General features: G+C 39.6%; 1 protein-coding gene across 1 annotated transcript in view; it reads left to right on the top strand.

Annotated features, from left to right (window-relative positions):
- The window catches only part of LOC121877848 (cyclin-L2-like), a 30,765-nt gene extending 14,167 nt beyond the window's left edge, over positions 1-16,598 (top strand). The window contains 10 exon segments of the mRNA XM_042383755.1: positions 6,177-6,360; positions 6,658-6,720; positions 6,722-6,772; positions 8,372-8,437; positions 11,255-11,289; positions 11,292-11,452; positions 14,164-14,354; positions 14,733-14,993; positions 15,265-15,459; positions 15,461-16,598. Of these exon segments, the coding sequence (XP_042239689.1) occupies positions 6,177-6,360; positions 6,658-6,720; positions 6,722-6,772; positions 8,372-8,437; positions 11,255-11,289; positions 11,292-11,452; positions 14,164-14,354; positions 14,733-14,993; positions 15,265-15,459; positions 15,461-15,629 (1,376 nt within the window). The 3' untranslated portion in view covers positions 15,630-16,598.
- The last annotated feature ends 28 nt before the right edge of the window (positions 16,599-16,626 follow it).

Here is a 16,626-nt window from a genome sequence, read left to right as displayed (position 1 = left end):
TCCCAACAGCTATACAGTGTTAAGGAAATGTTGTGGACTATAATGATGGTGATCTTGTAGTTACAGCCTCTGTCTCTTATATTAGAAGTCACTGTTTAATCTCTGGGCACTCTTATCCTCCCAGCAGCTGTGAACAAGTGCTGTAGCGACTTACATTTGGGGACCTGAAGGCAGTTGAGTTTAGTGCCGGCTGGCTGCACTTACCGTACTCTTCTGTGTGTACTTTATCCATACTGCCTCTTTAACATAACCAAGTACTATATCTTACCTTCACTCTGGTCAAAATAAATCTATGCATCATATCAAAACTCAAGGACGGTCAGATATTAACTCAGTTTCATGGAGATTGTACATTACTGTATACTAATTTGTGTTTGTGTGCTTTAAGTCGTTTGGTTGTGAACTTGTTGTCTTATGGGAGCTCCTTTAGGTGAAGCTCACTTTATAGTTTTGTATCTCCAGTGTGTTAAGACACATTTGGCCAAGCCTTTCTATGGCATGTTGAAACAGCTTGTGGGCAAGAACCCCCAGAACTATTTAAAATACAGTACATGGTCTTGGTAACCAATTATAGCGATTGTTTATGTCATTGTTTTATATTATTAGTGAAAGTATTAACAGTGTATGGTACAACAGATCATAATGTGGGGGGGGGGGAAGGCTTCACTTACCAGTCCATCAGTGAGAGAACAACTTGTGAAGTTAAACAAACCACAGCAGTTGGCCAGGAAGAACCAGTGTTCTTCATTTTTTTCATTTGGAATATTTTAAAATAAATTTGAAAAGGTTGTTGTCACTTAAAAGTTTGTTTACTTCACACTGCTACAGAGGATTAACCTTGAGACATAAGTAAAGGAAAACTGTTCCCCTATTCTCCCTTGGGACTTATACAGTACAGTTGCTGTGAAGAAAAGACTTGCTGGTACACTGTCACTGTTAATATCTGGTGAAGTAAGAAAAACAGTTGGTACATAATTAAGGGTTTACTACAGTCTTGTCCCACTACACTAGTCCTGCATTGTAAATCTTAATTGTGAGTTTTAATAACATTTTGGACTGGCCAAACTATGGTTAATGTTCATTACTGTACAGTATTGTTATACGTTTCTCTCAATATCTTGGTTTTATTTATTGTAGAGAACAAGATATTGTCTGCTTACTTGTGCATAAAATGAGTGAAGGTAATGTGCATCCCATAACATGGCACGTACGGGTATGTCTCGTTTACCATTAATTCGCTTTAGCAATAAAAATTGTTGACGTCCTTTGTCACTTGATATGAGATGGCATCACACGTCTCTTGGGTCAGCAGGGTGACTGCCTGGCTTAAATGTGTCATGTTGCCCAGAGGTTGGTTTGAGTGTAGGAGGAACTATTTGTTGTATGTTCTGTTACAATTTAAGATGTGTTACATATCAATTTTATTGTTTATCAGCAATTTTTATTAATTTTTAACGTGCAATACAATTGTTCGAATTAGGCTCACCCTGTGCTCTTTAAACTACATTGTTCATTTAGAATTTTTGGTGTTAGCAAATTCGTTGTTTAATGTCGAAAATGTTTACAACGAACTCATCTAAGGTGAATGACTACTGTACACTACTGTACTTGGTGTTTGCCCTCCGTGCTTTGCTGCTATCCCTCATTTAGTGATAATTTTGCTGAACATTAAGTTTATCAGGAACTTACCAACCCCATTGTTAAGTGAGGGAGACCTGTAATAATGATACAGTTGTTTACTTATATATGTACACGCTCTCTTCCTCTTCGACTTACAACCACCCGGACATACGACCGCCTCGGTTGTACCAAATTTTTTTAAATTTACGTATTTTCGAGTCCCACGGGTAGTGATTGCGCTGTGTACTGACAAAAATTTTTTTTGTAATCCCCTTTAAACTGGCTGGCAAGGTTGAAAGTGAGAGCTTTGTGGTGCTGAGAAGAAAAAGAGACACCCATTTTAGGTTTTCTATGTATTATTTTCGTATTTTTAACTTACGACCTGGATTTGGGTCCCTAACCCTGTCGTAAGTCGAGAATTGGCTGCGTATATATATATATATATATATATATATATATATATATATATATATATATATATATATATATATATATATATATATATATATATATATATAATTTTTTTTTTATGGGGATTAACCCACCCGGGCACAGGTCACTGTCCCACATCAGGGCCTGGGGGTGGGGGGAATATAATAATTATATTAATAATAGTAATAAATATAAAATTATTAAATAAAAATATATATTCATAATAATAATAAAGGACAATAAATAAGTACAAAAATTTAAAAAGATGATAGTGAGAAACAATATATGTATGTTGTCTTGTTAATAGTAAGAGAAACAATTGAGACCCTGCAATTGTGTGTAAATGAGGCAGAAAGTCAGATCATCAACCTGGGACTTGGTCTCACATGACAGCAGGGTCTACCATTAGACAACACATTATGCTTCCAATATCTTCCCAGTACCTCCCTGTTTGATAGCTACCTACGACCTTGATCTGGGTAATACTTGTGTTAATGTTATTAATCTTATACAAAACTAGGTATAGTAACAGCTGCCACGTGTTCTCTGTCTCAGTCCCCTTGGCTGAAGAGAGGTGGCACTGTTGCTGACCATATGTGTGGCACTCGATGAACTCTTGTGTGGTCGTGCAGCCAAGAGTGAATATTGTTCCTCGTCTATTTTGGAATGTATATTTATGGCCAGTTCTTAACCCCTCCGCCCTCATGTCCAGACCTGCGAGGGTTTGTTTTACTTAAGAGGGCAGTTCAACTCGGCATGCACGATACCGTATATTGCTACTGTGTTTCGTGAACTGGTGGAGATGGTAAGAGTTCACTTTGTATGTTGGGTATTGCAGGTTGAGGATAAGAACAAGTGTGTGTGTGTGTGTGTTTGTGTTTTACTCAGTGTTGATCATCTCCTGAGGTGTGTTCATATGCTTTGGGGTGCACGTTAGAAGGTTGAGTGTGTGTATAGAAGTCAATGTGTGATAATATTCTGTTTCATGCTGTGTGTTAAGTCAGGTTATTTGGGAGAGAACTGCAGAAATATTAATTGTTGAACCTAACCCATAAGTGTGGCATCTGATAAGATATTAATGAGCCATGAGTGGCAATTCAAAAAGCAAGTACTGTACATACCATATTTTTTCTTATAATGTTGAAAGTTTGCGGAAATTTGATAAAAAGTTGTGGAAGCGATACAAATTTGCGTTGGCTCGTCGATCATTTGTGATGAATATTATTTTTTTATTATATATTTTTATTAGAGCCACATGATTGTGAAATTCTGGTCCTCCGTAAACTTTTTAACCTCGGGGAAACTCACCAAATTTGGCAAGTGTGTGGTATATGACATGTAGCTGGATGTTTGGTGGTGATGTAATTGATGCAATATAACAAGGAATATATTTCATAAACATGTTAGGTTGAGAGCTGTGATGTGAGGATTGTGGCAGTTGCTGTAACTTACTTCCATCAGTTGTCAGTTTTGTGTTAGATTGGATCATTAAAATCGTGACTACAGTGTGCTCGCTCGGTTAAGTAATACGAGTTTCGCAAATGTCAAAAGATGTTCACTTGTATAGAAAACTTACTTATTGGCTTTTATTTGTTAACTTAGCTGATGAGTGAACAAAAATGAATAGTTATGCGAGTGTGATCTTAAAAGTTCTTTTGGTAATTAAAAATTGCTTAATACTGTGTGGTGGCACATGGCGTGGGTGGTCATGTTATCTCCCCCTCCCTTTTTTTTTTTATTCACCAATTATCAGCTTACTGGCCATTTGGGCAGTTGGAGGAAACTGGGGAACCTGTGAGGGTCACACTGGATAACACTCTTCTCGGGGCTGAGGCTCAATCCCTTGACATATTGGTGAGAGTTACTGGATTGGTATGAAGGAAAGTAGAAATAGTACCTCACGTCATAGCTGTGTGGGAAGAGATGTACAGTACAGGAAGTTTGGGGGCTGAAGATGTGTATTTGACTGAACTGACAGTATTAAAGGCTCTTGTTTGGCTAAAAAGACTGTTGAGCCTACATTTGTGTGCTGTTTCCCTTGACAGTATTTCCAGGGAGTTGTCATCAGCTTGAGCAGCTACGTCAACACATTACTGTGGTCGAACAACTGAGCAGCTACGTCAACACATTACTGTGGTCGAACAACTGAGCAGCTATGTCAACACATTACTGTGGTCGAACAACTGAGCAGCTACGTCAACACACATTACTGTGGTCGAACAACTGAGCAGCTATGTCAACACATTACTGTGGTCGAACAACTGAGCAGCCGTCCAATTATGTGGTCGTAACGAGTAATACGCCAACACATTACTGTGGTCGAACAACTGAGCAGCTACGCCAACACATTACTGTGGTCGAACAACTGAGCAGCTACGCCAACACATTACTGTGGTTCCAATAAACTGAGCAGCACCGAACACATTACTGTGGTCAACTGAGCAGCCACGCAACACATTACTGTGGTCGCAATCAGAGTAGACACAACACATTACTGTGGTCGAACAACTGAGCAGCTACGCCAACACATTACTGTGGTCGAACAACTGAGCAGCTACGCCACCACACATACTGTGTCACAACTGACAGCATGCTAACACACACATTGTGGTCGAACAACTGAGCAGCAGGTTAACACACATTACTGTGGTCGAACAACTGAGCAGCTACGCCAAATTACTGTGGTCGAACAACTGAGCAGCTCGCCACACTTACGTGGTCAACAACTGGGTGCGCCAACACACATTACTGTGGTCGAACAACTGAGCAGCTACGCCAACACATTACTGTGGTCAACAACTGAGCAGCTATGTCAACACATTACTGTGGTCGAACAACTGAGCAGCTTCACAACACATTACTGTGGTCGAACAACTCAGCAGCTACGCCAACACATTACTGTGGTCGGAACAACTGAGCAGCTACGCCAACACATTACTGTGGTCGAACAACTGAGCAGCTCCGCCAACACACATTACTGTGGTCGACAACTGAGCAGCTACGCCAACACATTACTGTGGTCGAACAACTGAGCAGCTACGTCAACATTAGTGATCGAACAACTGAGCAGCTACGCCAACACACACTGTGGTCACCAACAACTGAGCAGCGTTAACACAATACTACTGTGGTTTAACAACTGAGCAGCTAGCCAACACATTACTGTGGTCGAACAACGTGGAGCTACGCCAACACATTACTGGGTCAACAACTGAGCAGCTACGCCAACACATTACTGTGGTAGAACAACTGAGCAGCTAAACACATTACTGTGGTGAACAACTGAGCAGCTACGCCAACACATTACTGTGGTCGAACAACTGAGCAGCTACGCCAACACATTACTGTGGTTGAACAACTGAGCAGCTCGCCAACACATTACTGTGTCGTAAAAACTGAGCGCTATGTCAACACATTACTGTGGTCGAACAACTGAGCAGCTACGCCAACACATTACTGTGGTCGAACAACTGAGCAGCTACCAACACATTACTGTGGTCGAACAACTGAGCAGCTACGCTAACACATTACTGTGGTCGAACAACTGAGCAGCTACGCCAACACATTACTGTGGTCGAACAACTGAGCAGCTACGCTAACACACATTACTGTGGTCAAACAACTGAGCAGCTATGTCAACACATTACTGTGGTCCACAACTGAGCAGCTACGGCCAACACATTACTGTGGTCGAACAACTGAGCAGCTACACACATTACTGTGGTCGAACAACTGAGCAGCTACGTCAACACATTACTGTGGTCACTTGGATTTCAGAAATGAGACAAATTGTCTGTGATTATTTCTCTAACTTTGTCATTTATTTTATCTTCTGTATTGTTTGCAAGATTTAAATGGCAGGCAGGTACAGGTGTTGTGTTTTTACTCAAGAAAGGATTAATTTGGGTGTGATACTGTGAAGGGTTTTGTTTGGGAAAGTCTTCTTCCACATTTTCCTCGGTACAGTATTCTCTTTGGGTACAAAGGTGAACGCCTGCCAACTTCCTGTATATATACATCTATTAAAAGGTGTTATAATTTCCAAATGTACGTACTGTTGCTTTTGCTTCAAATGTAAAAAAAAAGTTATTCAACTCTGAATAATAAAGGGATTTGTGTTTCAGGTTGCAATGATGGACAAGTACTCTTCCAAAGATTTTACTATGCAAAGTCAATGGTGAGGTACCCCATGGAGACCACTGCCATGGCCTGCATCGCTCTGGCCTCCAAGATTGAAGAAGCCCCTCGCAAGATCAGGGATGTTATTAATGTCTTCAATCATGTCAGACAAGTAAAAATGGAAAGTAAGTATTTATTTTTATAGTTATGCTGAAATTGTTTGTACGAATATTACTGTAAAATGTAAATGAGGTTTTGTGTACAATACAAGTACGTACTGTTGTGATGGTGAATGTTGGTTCAAGTATAAGTCAGTATGGCTTGGTTGTATTGTGTGGTCTAGAAGGTTCCTGCTTAACCTTAACCAATACAGTACTGGAAATAAGCAGTGGAAGTCTCTTGACTTATTTCTGGTACAGTAGTAGGAAGAATTATGGGAACATTTTACTATAAATCTAGGAGCCACTAACATTGATATGATTACAGGACCATACAACCTGTGATTCTAGACAGCAACTACATAGCCCTCAAGAACCAGGTGATCAAAGCCACGACTTCTAAAAGAGTTGGGGTTCTGCTGCCACGTGAAGCACCCACACAAGGTGAGCGTCAACTTCCATTCACCCAACCACGTACATTTGCCCACCCAAGCTATGTGCTTCATCCTTATAATACATATACTGTATGTGATAGTCTTTCTCAGATGTTTATATTAGTTTCAGGAAATTGGCTATGTGTCCTGTTTATCAAAAAAAATTGTAAATATTAAGGAAATAGCTTTTATGATTTGATAAATACTACAGGAAGGCCCGTGTGAACTATTGATTGCATTAAAGAACAAGAGTGAAAGGATGAATGGTTGTTTTTCTGTCTCTTTTTACATTTATTGATGTTGGAAAAAAAACACTGATTAAAAAGAGTTGATAAAACAGTGTGAGAGGTACAGTACTGAAAGTACTTGGAGTGAGTGATGAATTTTGCCTATGTTCAGTATCATCATGGAGAAGGACTCAAGTTTAATCAGTAAGAGTACAGAACAGGAGGTGAGACTGTGGTGGGCAGCTCAGAATAATATATAAATATTGGTGAAAGAGTTAGGAAGAGTTACTAATAGAAGAAAAAACAATAGATGTTGTAAATCAAAAGTGAGTTAAGAGACAGGAAGTGTAGCAATACTTGGTGGTTATGAGAGGAGTGTTTCAGATATCCCCAAAGTAGTTGGGTCAGTATATAGGAACAGTGGGAAGGAAATAATAGTTACTTTGACAATTGGAGAGAGAGAAAGATGGGTAAAATTGAGGAAAGTAGAGGAGCGATGTAGAGAAATTCTTGCCGTGAATCAGAAGCGGAGGATGTGTAATTCAACAGCTGACCAGGATTCGTCAAGGTATTGAGAGAAGGGAAGTGAAGGAGGAGCAATAGATGGAAGGAAGAAAGTGGCTACTGTACTAATAGTGAGGAGGAAGGACATGCAGGAGTTATAAAGAGAGGTGGAGGAGGAAGGACATACAGGAGTTATAAAGAGAGTGTGAGGAGGAAGGACATGCAGGAGTTATAAAGAGGAGGAGGAAGGACAAGGAGGAGTTATAGAGAGTGAGGAGGAAGAAGGAGGGTTATAAAGAGAGTGGGAGGAAGGGGAGTTGAGGGGAGGAGGACAGGGTAAGGAGTGGGGACATACAGGAGTTATAAAGAGAGGAGAGAAGGACATACAGGATTAGTAGAGAGATTGATTGTGGCTGCAAGAATGAGAGAAAAGTGTTTGTCTGATGCCTGCAGCTTACTGGGAAGGTTTTGCCTGCCAGACTCGTCAGTAAAATTCACTGTCTATAAATTAGTAATGGTATTGGAAATACAAATTATTTATAGCTTGGATGGAGCAAATAGTGGAAAAGCTTGTGCCAAACCCTTTTTTTCCTCCATATTATTGAAGGAAAAAATGTATCATAGCTAATGAAGCTGTCTGCAGAATAACTGCTTCTTCACCTCAGTGAGTGGAATAATTCATTACTTGTTGCCGTGTCTCTTTTATTTATTTTTACATGATGAAATGTCTCAGATTATCTATCCTTATCACTCAGTTAAGCTTGACAGACTTTTAATTCTTGTAAAAATAATCAGATATATTATACTGTATGAATGACATGTATAAATTTATTCCTTATGATAACCATTATATATTTTGTGACACATTTTGTCTTTTGATCATATACATGTACCTGCGTCTGCTGGAGGCGGATGACAACCGCCGGCTGGCCCAGTCTTCATGGTGAGTGTCAAAGGTTTCAGTATTACTGGCAGCTCCATCTTACTTCTCACACCTTCCCCTGTATGGCTGACCATCCTTACATCTCACTTGTACATTTTTTTTTTTTATAATTTGCTTTGTATCTAACCTATTGTTGTTCATTCCTCTTCATTGTTGTTTTATTTATACTTCTTTATTTATGGGCATTAAAATTTAGTTCTGTATTATTCCCCCCCCATTATGTCACCAATCTGGTAGCTTCCCTTCAGAACAAGTCCTAACACTGTGGCTTGAGTAATTCTGTATGTAGATATGTAGTTGTTTTCTCCTTTTATGTAATACTGTACAGTACTGGATGGAGCTACCAGTATATCTCTTCTTTTGTTTTCCAGTGGTTTACATAAGGTGAAGATAGTGCACAAGTCTTACCTGAAAACTGCTTAATAATACAGTACTAATACTTATCTGGAAGTAACGTTTCATAATAATTGTCGGTGATTTTACGGCCTCGTCAGCGAATTATCAGATACCAGACTCGTTAGGTCATTGTAAGAGACGAGTGTGTCCGGGGATTTGGTCTGTACTCATTTAATGTTCTTCCATGAAGTTGGTTTAATTTAGAGAGTGTAAATAGGTTGTACTATCTTCACCTGACTGACCGACTGACTGACTGACCGACCGACTAACTGAGTGTCCTGTTCTTGGCTTCACTGTACTTGATCATCACTGACAGACATGGTCCCACCCCACCATACAACAACAAATTCATGTGTATTTTTGCCAGTTATGGATAAAATATTGGCTCTGCACCCAAGTTTATACATTAAAAGTTGTTTTGAAAGCTGTATTGTAGACTTGCCTCATCTTATGACAGCTGTGACTCTGGATAATAGACAACCAAATTCTTATATTTTTATATGAAATGTCCACTGCATCATAGTTATTTTTCTTAACAAACTTTAAAGGGGAAACAATGTCAAGAACCTGCCATTGAGTCTTCATGTCCTGAGTTGAGACAGTTACTATAATACAGGGTTTTCAAAACTTGTATAGTACAGTACTTATTCCACTCAAGATATCATTTCTGGATCTTGGGGAGACATGAAGGTGTCTGTATATTAATGTAATGGTGCGGTCTAAGGTTGTAGTCGTGGAGTTGAATTGGTGTTTATATTTAGGTACAAAGTTGATGGCTCATACAGTATATACCAGGCACTAGACATAAGGGAAACAATAAATTATCATGCGTACTCTTCCTCTTTAAAGATTTATGATGCAGTGTTTTGGGTTTGGTTATTTTATGGAGAAGAAAGTTGTGTTGTGTGTGATGCTCAGTGAACTTTGGCTATTTTTTTTTTTTGTGTGTTTTAATTTGACTTTGTGGTAGTGGTTCAGTGAAAGGATTCATCATCTATGAATTAATTAATTTTTATTTCAGAAGTACTTTGTCAGCAACGATTCATAATTTGTTACTCAAATTACATACAAGTGAAATTGTATGATTACCAAATGAGGTGCTAATTACTCAAAAAATGTGTTTTGATTACACAATATTAATGTAAGGTTTTGTTCCATCTCAGAGGAAGGTGGGGCAAGGTAAGTAGTGTTGGTGAGGCCAGCACTGCCCCTCCTGCGCCCTCCATCATCACCACCACCACCACAACAACCTTGACCTTCAGCTCCACCACCACCACCACCACCTTCCCCTCTGCTAGCGTGGCTGGCATGGCATGTGGCGCCGGGCCCCTGTCACTCTGGGCTCCCCTGCGGTCGCAGGTGGTGGCGGCGGCGCCGTGGGTGGTGTCTGCCGGCGGGCAGAGTTGGCTCCCCAGCAACTCCCTCATAGGCTCTGCAGAAAGTGCCTGCCTGCCTGGCCTACGGCTGCCACACACAGCGACTTATTGATCTTTTGTGTAGCTCCAGCCATTAATTGTGATGTAATAGTTCAGTAGTAAAACCATAGTTATATGAAAGTGTTAACTGCTAGCATCAAAGTGTTGCACAATAACTGACAGACGTATGTTTTATCAGTAAAGAAAGATGCTTTCAACAGTTTTAAAGCTGAAGCAATGTTAAGGTTAATTTAAAAGCGTTAATTGTTTGTTAAATTAGGTAATAAATAACAAGTGGCTGAGAGTTTTGCAGGGATTGCATGCAGGTGGCTCATGGACAAGAAATTTTTCCCCTGAAGTGAAAAGTGCGTAATATTGCTTTGCCTCTAAGTAGTCAATCAGTTATTGTGGAGCTATACTATTCTGGTATCAGCAATTTGGAAACTTTTTCTTAAATGACTTGAAATTTCCTTAGTAGTGGAAGTGGTGACAGTGACAGCGCCGCCGGCACGACAGGTGAAGCGAAGGACTGTGGTGCAGCGATGGGTCGGTCAGGGTGGAATGCTATGCACTAAGCTCTCTTTGCAGGTGTCAAGGTTCCCCATTGTAAGGAAAGAAAGCAGGGCCGGCCGGCCAGCCAGCCAGCCAGCTTCTAGCAGTAGCCAACACCAGCACAACAAGAGAGGAAAGATGAGGTGGAAGGAGATGAGAAGGGTCAGGTTGGACAGGTGGAGGAGGATGGACGGCCAGCAGTGGGCTTCGTCACTTGGCCCGCTGGGGTCTTTTATGCACTCATTGTTGTCTGGTTTGTATGTCCTCTTAAAGGAAGCAACCATGGAACATGTATTTAGAGGAAGGGTAAACTACTGTACTGTAGTGGTGTCATGATGTGACTATAACTTGCGCAGCTTCACTGCATTGTTTCACTGTGCCTGGTAGTAGCCATCAACTACTTGTGCCTCTAGTAGGCAACATATCCCCCCAGCATGTTATCATTCTTCCCCAGGAACTACATGAACGATGCCCTACGTACGGACGTATTTGGCACAATCCTGAAACAATCGCCTGTGCTTGTATCTGGCTGGCTGCTCGCTTGTTGAAGGTCAGCTTGCCTAACAACCTCAGTGTGGTGTTGTTACGAGCCTCGCGAGAGAGCATTGAGGAAGTGGCAGCTTCAATACTCAGACTCTACTCTAGGAAGAAGGCAAGTATGCAGTACATTAGTAAATACAGTTAGCATTTTCGCATCTGCAGCAATATAATGGGAAGCAATATACTGTATGTGTTGCTGCTTGGTTTTGGTAATGCTGTACAGTACTTGTAATCTTCATATAATGGAACAAACTTGGGTCTATTACTGCAGTTTGTCTTTCAGTGTTTTGATTTAAGATTATATGCTTTTGATGTCCTGGTTTGAAAGTTTTTGCTGAAGCTGCTTATGATGCTGAATTTGATGGTGTAGCTGAAGTTGATGGTTTAGGCCTTCGAATAATAAAGCTGTCGAAAGAACCTTTCACATCTTTATGTACAGGTCATATACGTTTTTCAAGTCCCTGTTAATTTTAATGCTTCATTCTGTTAATGGATCCACTTCAAAAATATGTTCACTGCTTGCTCCATATAATATCCATAGACCTCTCTCACCCTTTTCATATCATTTTAACACATCTAGTTTCTCGGCTAAGGTTAAACATTTTCTTAGTTTTTGACCAACACTACCATCACTTGCTCTCTTGCTCATGTTGAGTTGAATGGGGATGTAAAAATGCTGTAAGAAACCTGAGAAAGTTTTTCTCCGTTTCCTGTTCAGATGCGTGAAAACAAAGGGCCTGCCAGCTGCGACTGTTTATACTACTGATGCTGGCATCGCCACTCACAGGCCCAGCAGCCTCCATGCGCATAGGGTTTTTTATATAATTATTTATATGAAAATTTTATTCTATTTTCGTCGTAAATTTAAAGAAAATGTATGGCGTAAATTTAATTGGGTCCTAAATTAACCAGGGTCTTCAATATGAATCGTCGTTAGTAGAACCGTCGTTATCGGGGGCTTTCCTGTACTATCATCTTGAGTGTCACTCAAACTGTCTTTACTGGGAGGATGGTTGATGAACTTCATAATGAACACCGACTCCCGTTGTCTCGGTAATGTTGCCATCATCCTTCGTCCGTTGTGTCATGTCGAACAAATTATTAAAGATATTTTTTTGAGTGACTGTACATTGCACATACTGTATTAGAATAGATGATTAGGGTAACAAAGTCGTGGTGAAAAGTACGCAATCACGTAAGAGAAGTAGATGAAGTGCCAGTGAGCGAGAAGGTGCAGTCACTAGCGATGATTGTCACTTGCTATTATATCTGAATATCATTAAGTTTCCATAGAGCATTGGTGGCCAAACTTGCTTAACCTAAGAGTCGCATACGATAATCTTAAGTAGTTGGAGAGCCACAAGACATGAAGAAAATGTACACACGTTTTTTGTGTTCACATTTATGACAAAAATTATTTGCCAATATTACTAAAAACTGTGTATGCAGTAATATTTACTAATGTATGTAAGTTTTTTAAATATTTTTTTTCAATAATCAGGAGTACAAATATACACAAAATGTTATAAAAATCTTGAGTGATGTTTGTTTTGACGTTGCTGAGGATGTTTCATACATAATAAACTATATACACATGTCCAAAATATGCAGTCTGCATTTCAGTAACATAAATTGGATTGCTGAAGGAAAAAAGGTGAAAATAACTTAAATATTTTTAATTGCACTGTAAAACCTCGTTAAAGTGGACCCGGCTAAGGCTGATATTGTCTAAGCTGGACAAAATTATCCCCCCACCACCACCACCTTCGTTCTAGAAGGTCGTTCGTTAACCGAAACCATCGTTTCAATAGGATTTCTGAGCAGGGACACAAACTGACGCCATTCTGAGCGAAGTAAGTGGCTGTTTGCGGCAAACTAGTTCCCTGTACTTTAGTTATGTTAATAATTGTTAAAATGACTAAAAAAATTTAATATATGACTTGGAAAATTATTGAATAGTACAACCTTCTCGATATTTACTCAAATGGTAACGAATTTAAGCCCTAAAACCGATTACTGTATTGGTGGACTAATACTACAGCTGGTGAGCAGGCGAAAGCAGACAAAAACATGTTGGAAAAAATTCTTAAGGAATTCGTTAACCGAATTTTTCTTAACCGAAGTGAAGATTCCTTGTGGTTATCATGGTGGTCACTTCTTCTGCCTATACCGCCGTTGGTCTTGTTGGAGCTCTGTAAGCATGTCTGCCTGATGCGGGGCTCCACCTCAGATTTTTTGTTCGAGATTTTCTCCCATAACCTTATACCTACCAAGGTTAATCTGCAAGGCAGCGGGGCAATGGTTGGTAGGCGCCAGGATGTGTCCACATGCCAGTGGGCCTATGTGCTGTCCCTCTGGGGTCCACGGTTACTCCGAGATCCCCTGCTGGTCTAGCCTGGGCCCAGCAGGTAACTCCAGTTACTGTGTGTTGCCACGAAGAGAGACAGCAGGATTCTTGATTGTGAAGAGGCTATGTACTGGCAGGGGAAGACTTATGCAAGTTGCTATCCTGTTCGCCACGAGGGCTAGCCAGTAGTATATATATATATATATATATATATATATATATATATATATATATATATATATATATATATATATATATATATATATATATAAACTTAGACTATGAATTAGTGGTATTTTAAACATTGTTTTGTAAGTACGGTATGCATATAGCATGTGTTCCTGATTCGCATTTCCGACTTAAGAAAGTCCAGAACGGAACCATTTCATAACCCAGGAACCCCCTGTAGTCAAAATCAGATATAGAAAGTCAACTAATATGTTATATTAGAATTTTAAGGTAATGAAAATTTTCAGGTTAAATTGGAGACTTTAGAAGCAAAAGTTGAGGAGATCCTGAGGGAACAACAGGAGGCAAGATTACGGAGCAAAGTTGTAGCATCATTAACCACCCCCCTGACCAACACTCACTTCAGTCCTGTGTCTCATAACAATTCTCCTAGCAAAACATCGTCACCTACACGGAAACGTTCCTCTTCTCCAGAAAGGTGAGTCATGTGCCTCTTTTGTGTGTTTACAGAGATAATTATACTCACTCTTACTGTAAACTTACCTTTTGTTTGTAGCTGTACTTGTGTGTTACTAGTAATACAGTTTGTTGGAAACACTGCTTCTTGTCTGATCAACAAAGTTAACCAACATTGGTTCTGGTTAGTACTAGATGGGTTACTGCCTGTCCCTAAAAACACCAGTTGCTGCTGGCATAAGGACTCTACTGGAAACAAGCATCTCTTGGCTTTGTCACTCAGCTGTCCTTGATCAAAGTGACTGAATATCAATTACTATTACAGTTGTTTTTTTGCATATTTGTGATATTGGTAGCCATGAACAGCTGGGTAATATAAATCCCTTTAAATTTGTTTCAGAAATTCGGGAAGAAAGCGGAGCGGAAGCAGCGGCAGTAGATCAAGAAGTAGGAGCCGCAGTCACTCAAGGTCGTCTCACCGCCGTTCTCGCAAGAAGCAACGTCGTGGAGATTCCCGTTCCTCGCGTTCTCACTCCAGATCTGCTTCTAGATCGCGAACGAGGTCCAGGTCCCGTTCCCGAGACAAACACAGAGGCAACAAGAAATACTCCAGAACTCCGTCTCCGACAGTTACTCCGCCTCCGAGATTTACCAAGAATAAGTAAGTTTTCTGACATTGTTTAGTGCACATGAGGTACAGTAAATAAATACTAATGCTAGAATTATGTGGGTTTTCCATGAAATACTATAGGATGGTAAATGTTGGAAGTAGACACCATTGCCAATATTTACTGTATATTCATCAAGGTATATAACAGTGTTGGTGCTATAACAAGGAGCAACCATACTGTTAATTATTATAGGTGCAGGGGAACAACTTTTCTAGCTGTCTGTTGTATGTAACTGTTTCTTAATTATAATTCTTTTTGCAGAGACAAGGGATTAATTGTGAGGTCAAGATCCAGGTCCCATTCCAGATCTCCCCAAAGAAATTATGAGAAGTACGATCGGTATGAGAAGTACGACAAAGTGGAGAGATATTCCAAGGGCAGTGATAGATATGATAAGAATGAGAGGTATGTGAGAGATGAGAAAGTCCACAAGTACCTAAACAAAAGAAAAGGGTGACAAATATTCCTCCAGTAAGTACAACAACAAGTTCGACAGATACGAAGTGGATAAAAAGAAATACGACAGAGACGATAATAAAAAGTACTACGATAACGGCTTCGGCAAACCCCACAAAGCGAAGAAGAACGGGCGTCACAGATCCCGGTCACGAGATAGACGACGGTAGTCAACCTAGGCATTTCTCTTAGTTGGAGACGGTGATGGCGAGAGTTGGTGTAACTCCAAAACCCAGGGATATTCATATTACCTGAAAACTTCACAAATTTCAATTTCTGCATAATTTATAGGAGTCCTTGTGTGTTATATTTTGAAGCCATACACAGACAGTTTTGATGTACAAGAGAATTTATAAAAATACGTGTGTGTATATAGAGAAATATATATGAATAAGTTCAGTTCTTCACCAATCAGTTGGCATCGATACCTTCCTAGATCAGTTTGAAGGACAGTGATCCACTTTGTGTGAGCTTTGGCCAAATCTAATGTAACCAGAAATATATTTGTGTTAGTAAGTGTCGGCCATTGTGGGATTATGAGGTGCTCATGTTAGCTCATATTGAGCAGCTGCACATGTTCCTGTGTACATTATCAGGAAGTCATTACAACAATAACCTTATTTTCTCATATCAGTCACCATATATGTCTTCACTTGTATTGTTTTATTATATAAAGTACCTTGACAATACAGTAACACTTATTATTGACTTGTTATGATGAGTGCCATTTATTAAAATTGTTGAGATTAGTTTACTCAGGGCATATTTATTTATAAATGTAATGTTTGTCCATTTCCAAAAATGTTAAAATGATTAAGTTTTTGGTAAAAGACATACAGTAGCTACACAACTTAGGAGTTACAAACAGCTAGTGCATGAAAAAATAAATATTTGCCTCAAATTTGTTGTTTATGTTGATTTTAAAATTTTCTGAAGTGAAACAAAAAAATTGCAAAATAGTAAATTGTCTATTATTTGAAATTACTGTACTGTATTGTACAGTATTTTAATGAATCCTGATCATTATGTTAGGTCTCACTTTACCAGAACATAAATATTTGATACTTTAACTTGTGACAACACACTGTACCACACTTGACACAGCTACACGCTGTACCATACATGACACAGCTACACACTGTACCACACTTGACACCTCTCATCTGA

The sequence above is a fragment of the Homarus americanus genome, unplaced genomic scaffold, assembly GCF_018991925.1.
Source record: "Homarus americanus isolate GMGI-L3 unplaced genomic scaffold, GMGI_Hamer_2.0 scaffold24523, whole genome shotgun sequence".
In the NCBI taxonomy this organism is placed as follows: Eukaryota; Metazoa; Arthropoda; class Malacostraca; order Decapoda; family Nephropidae; genus Homarus; species Homarus americanus.
Note: the sequence above shows the minus strand (reverse complement) of the source record. Positions and strands in the feature narration are given on the sequence as shown.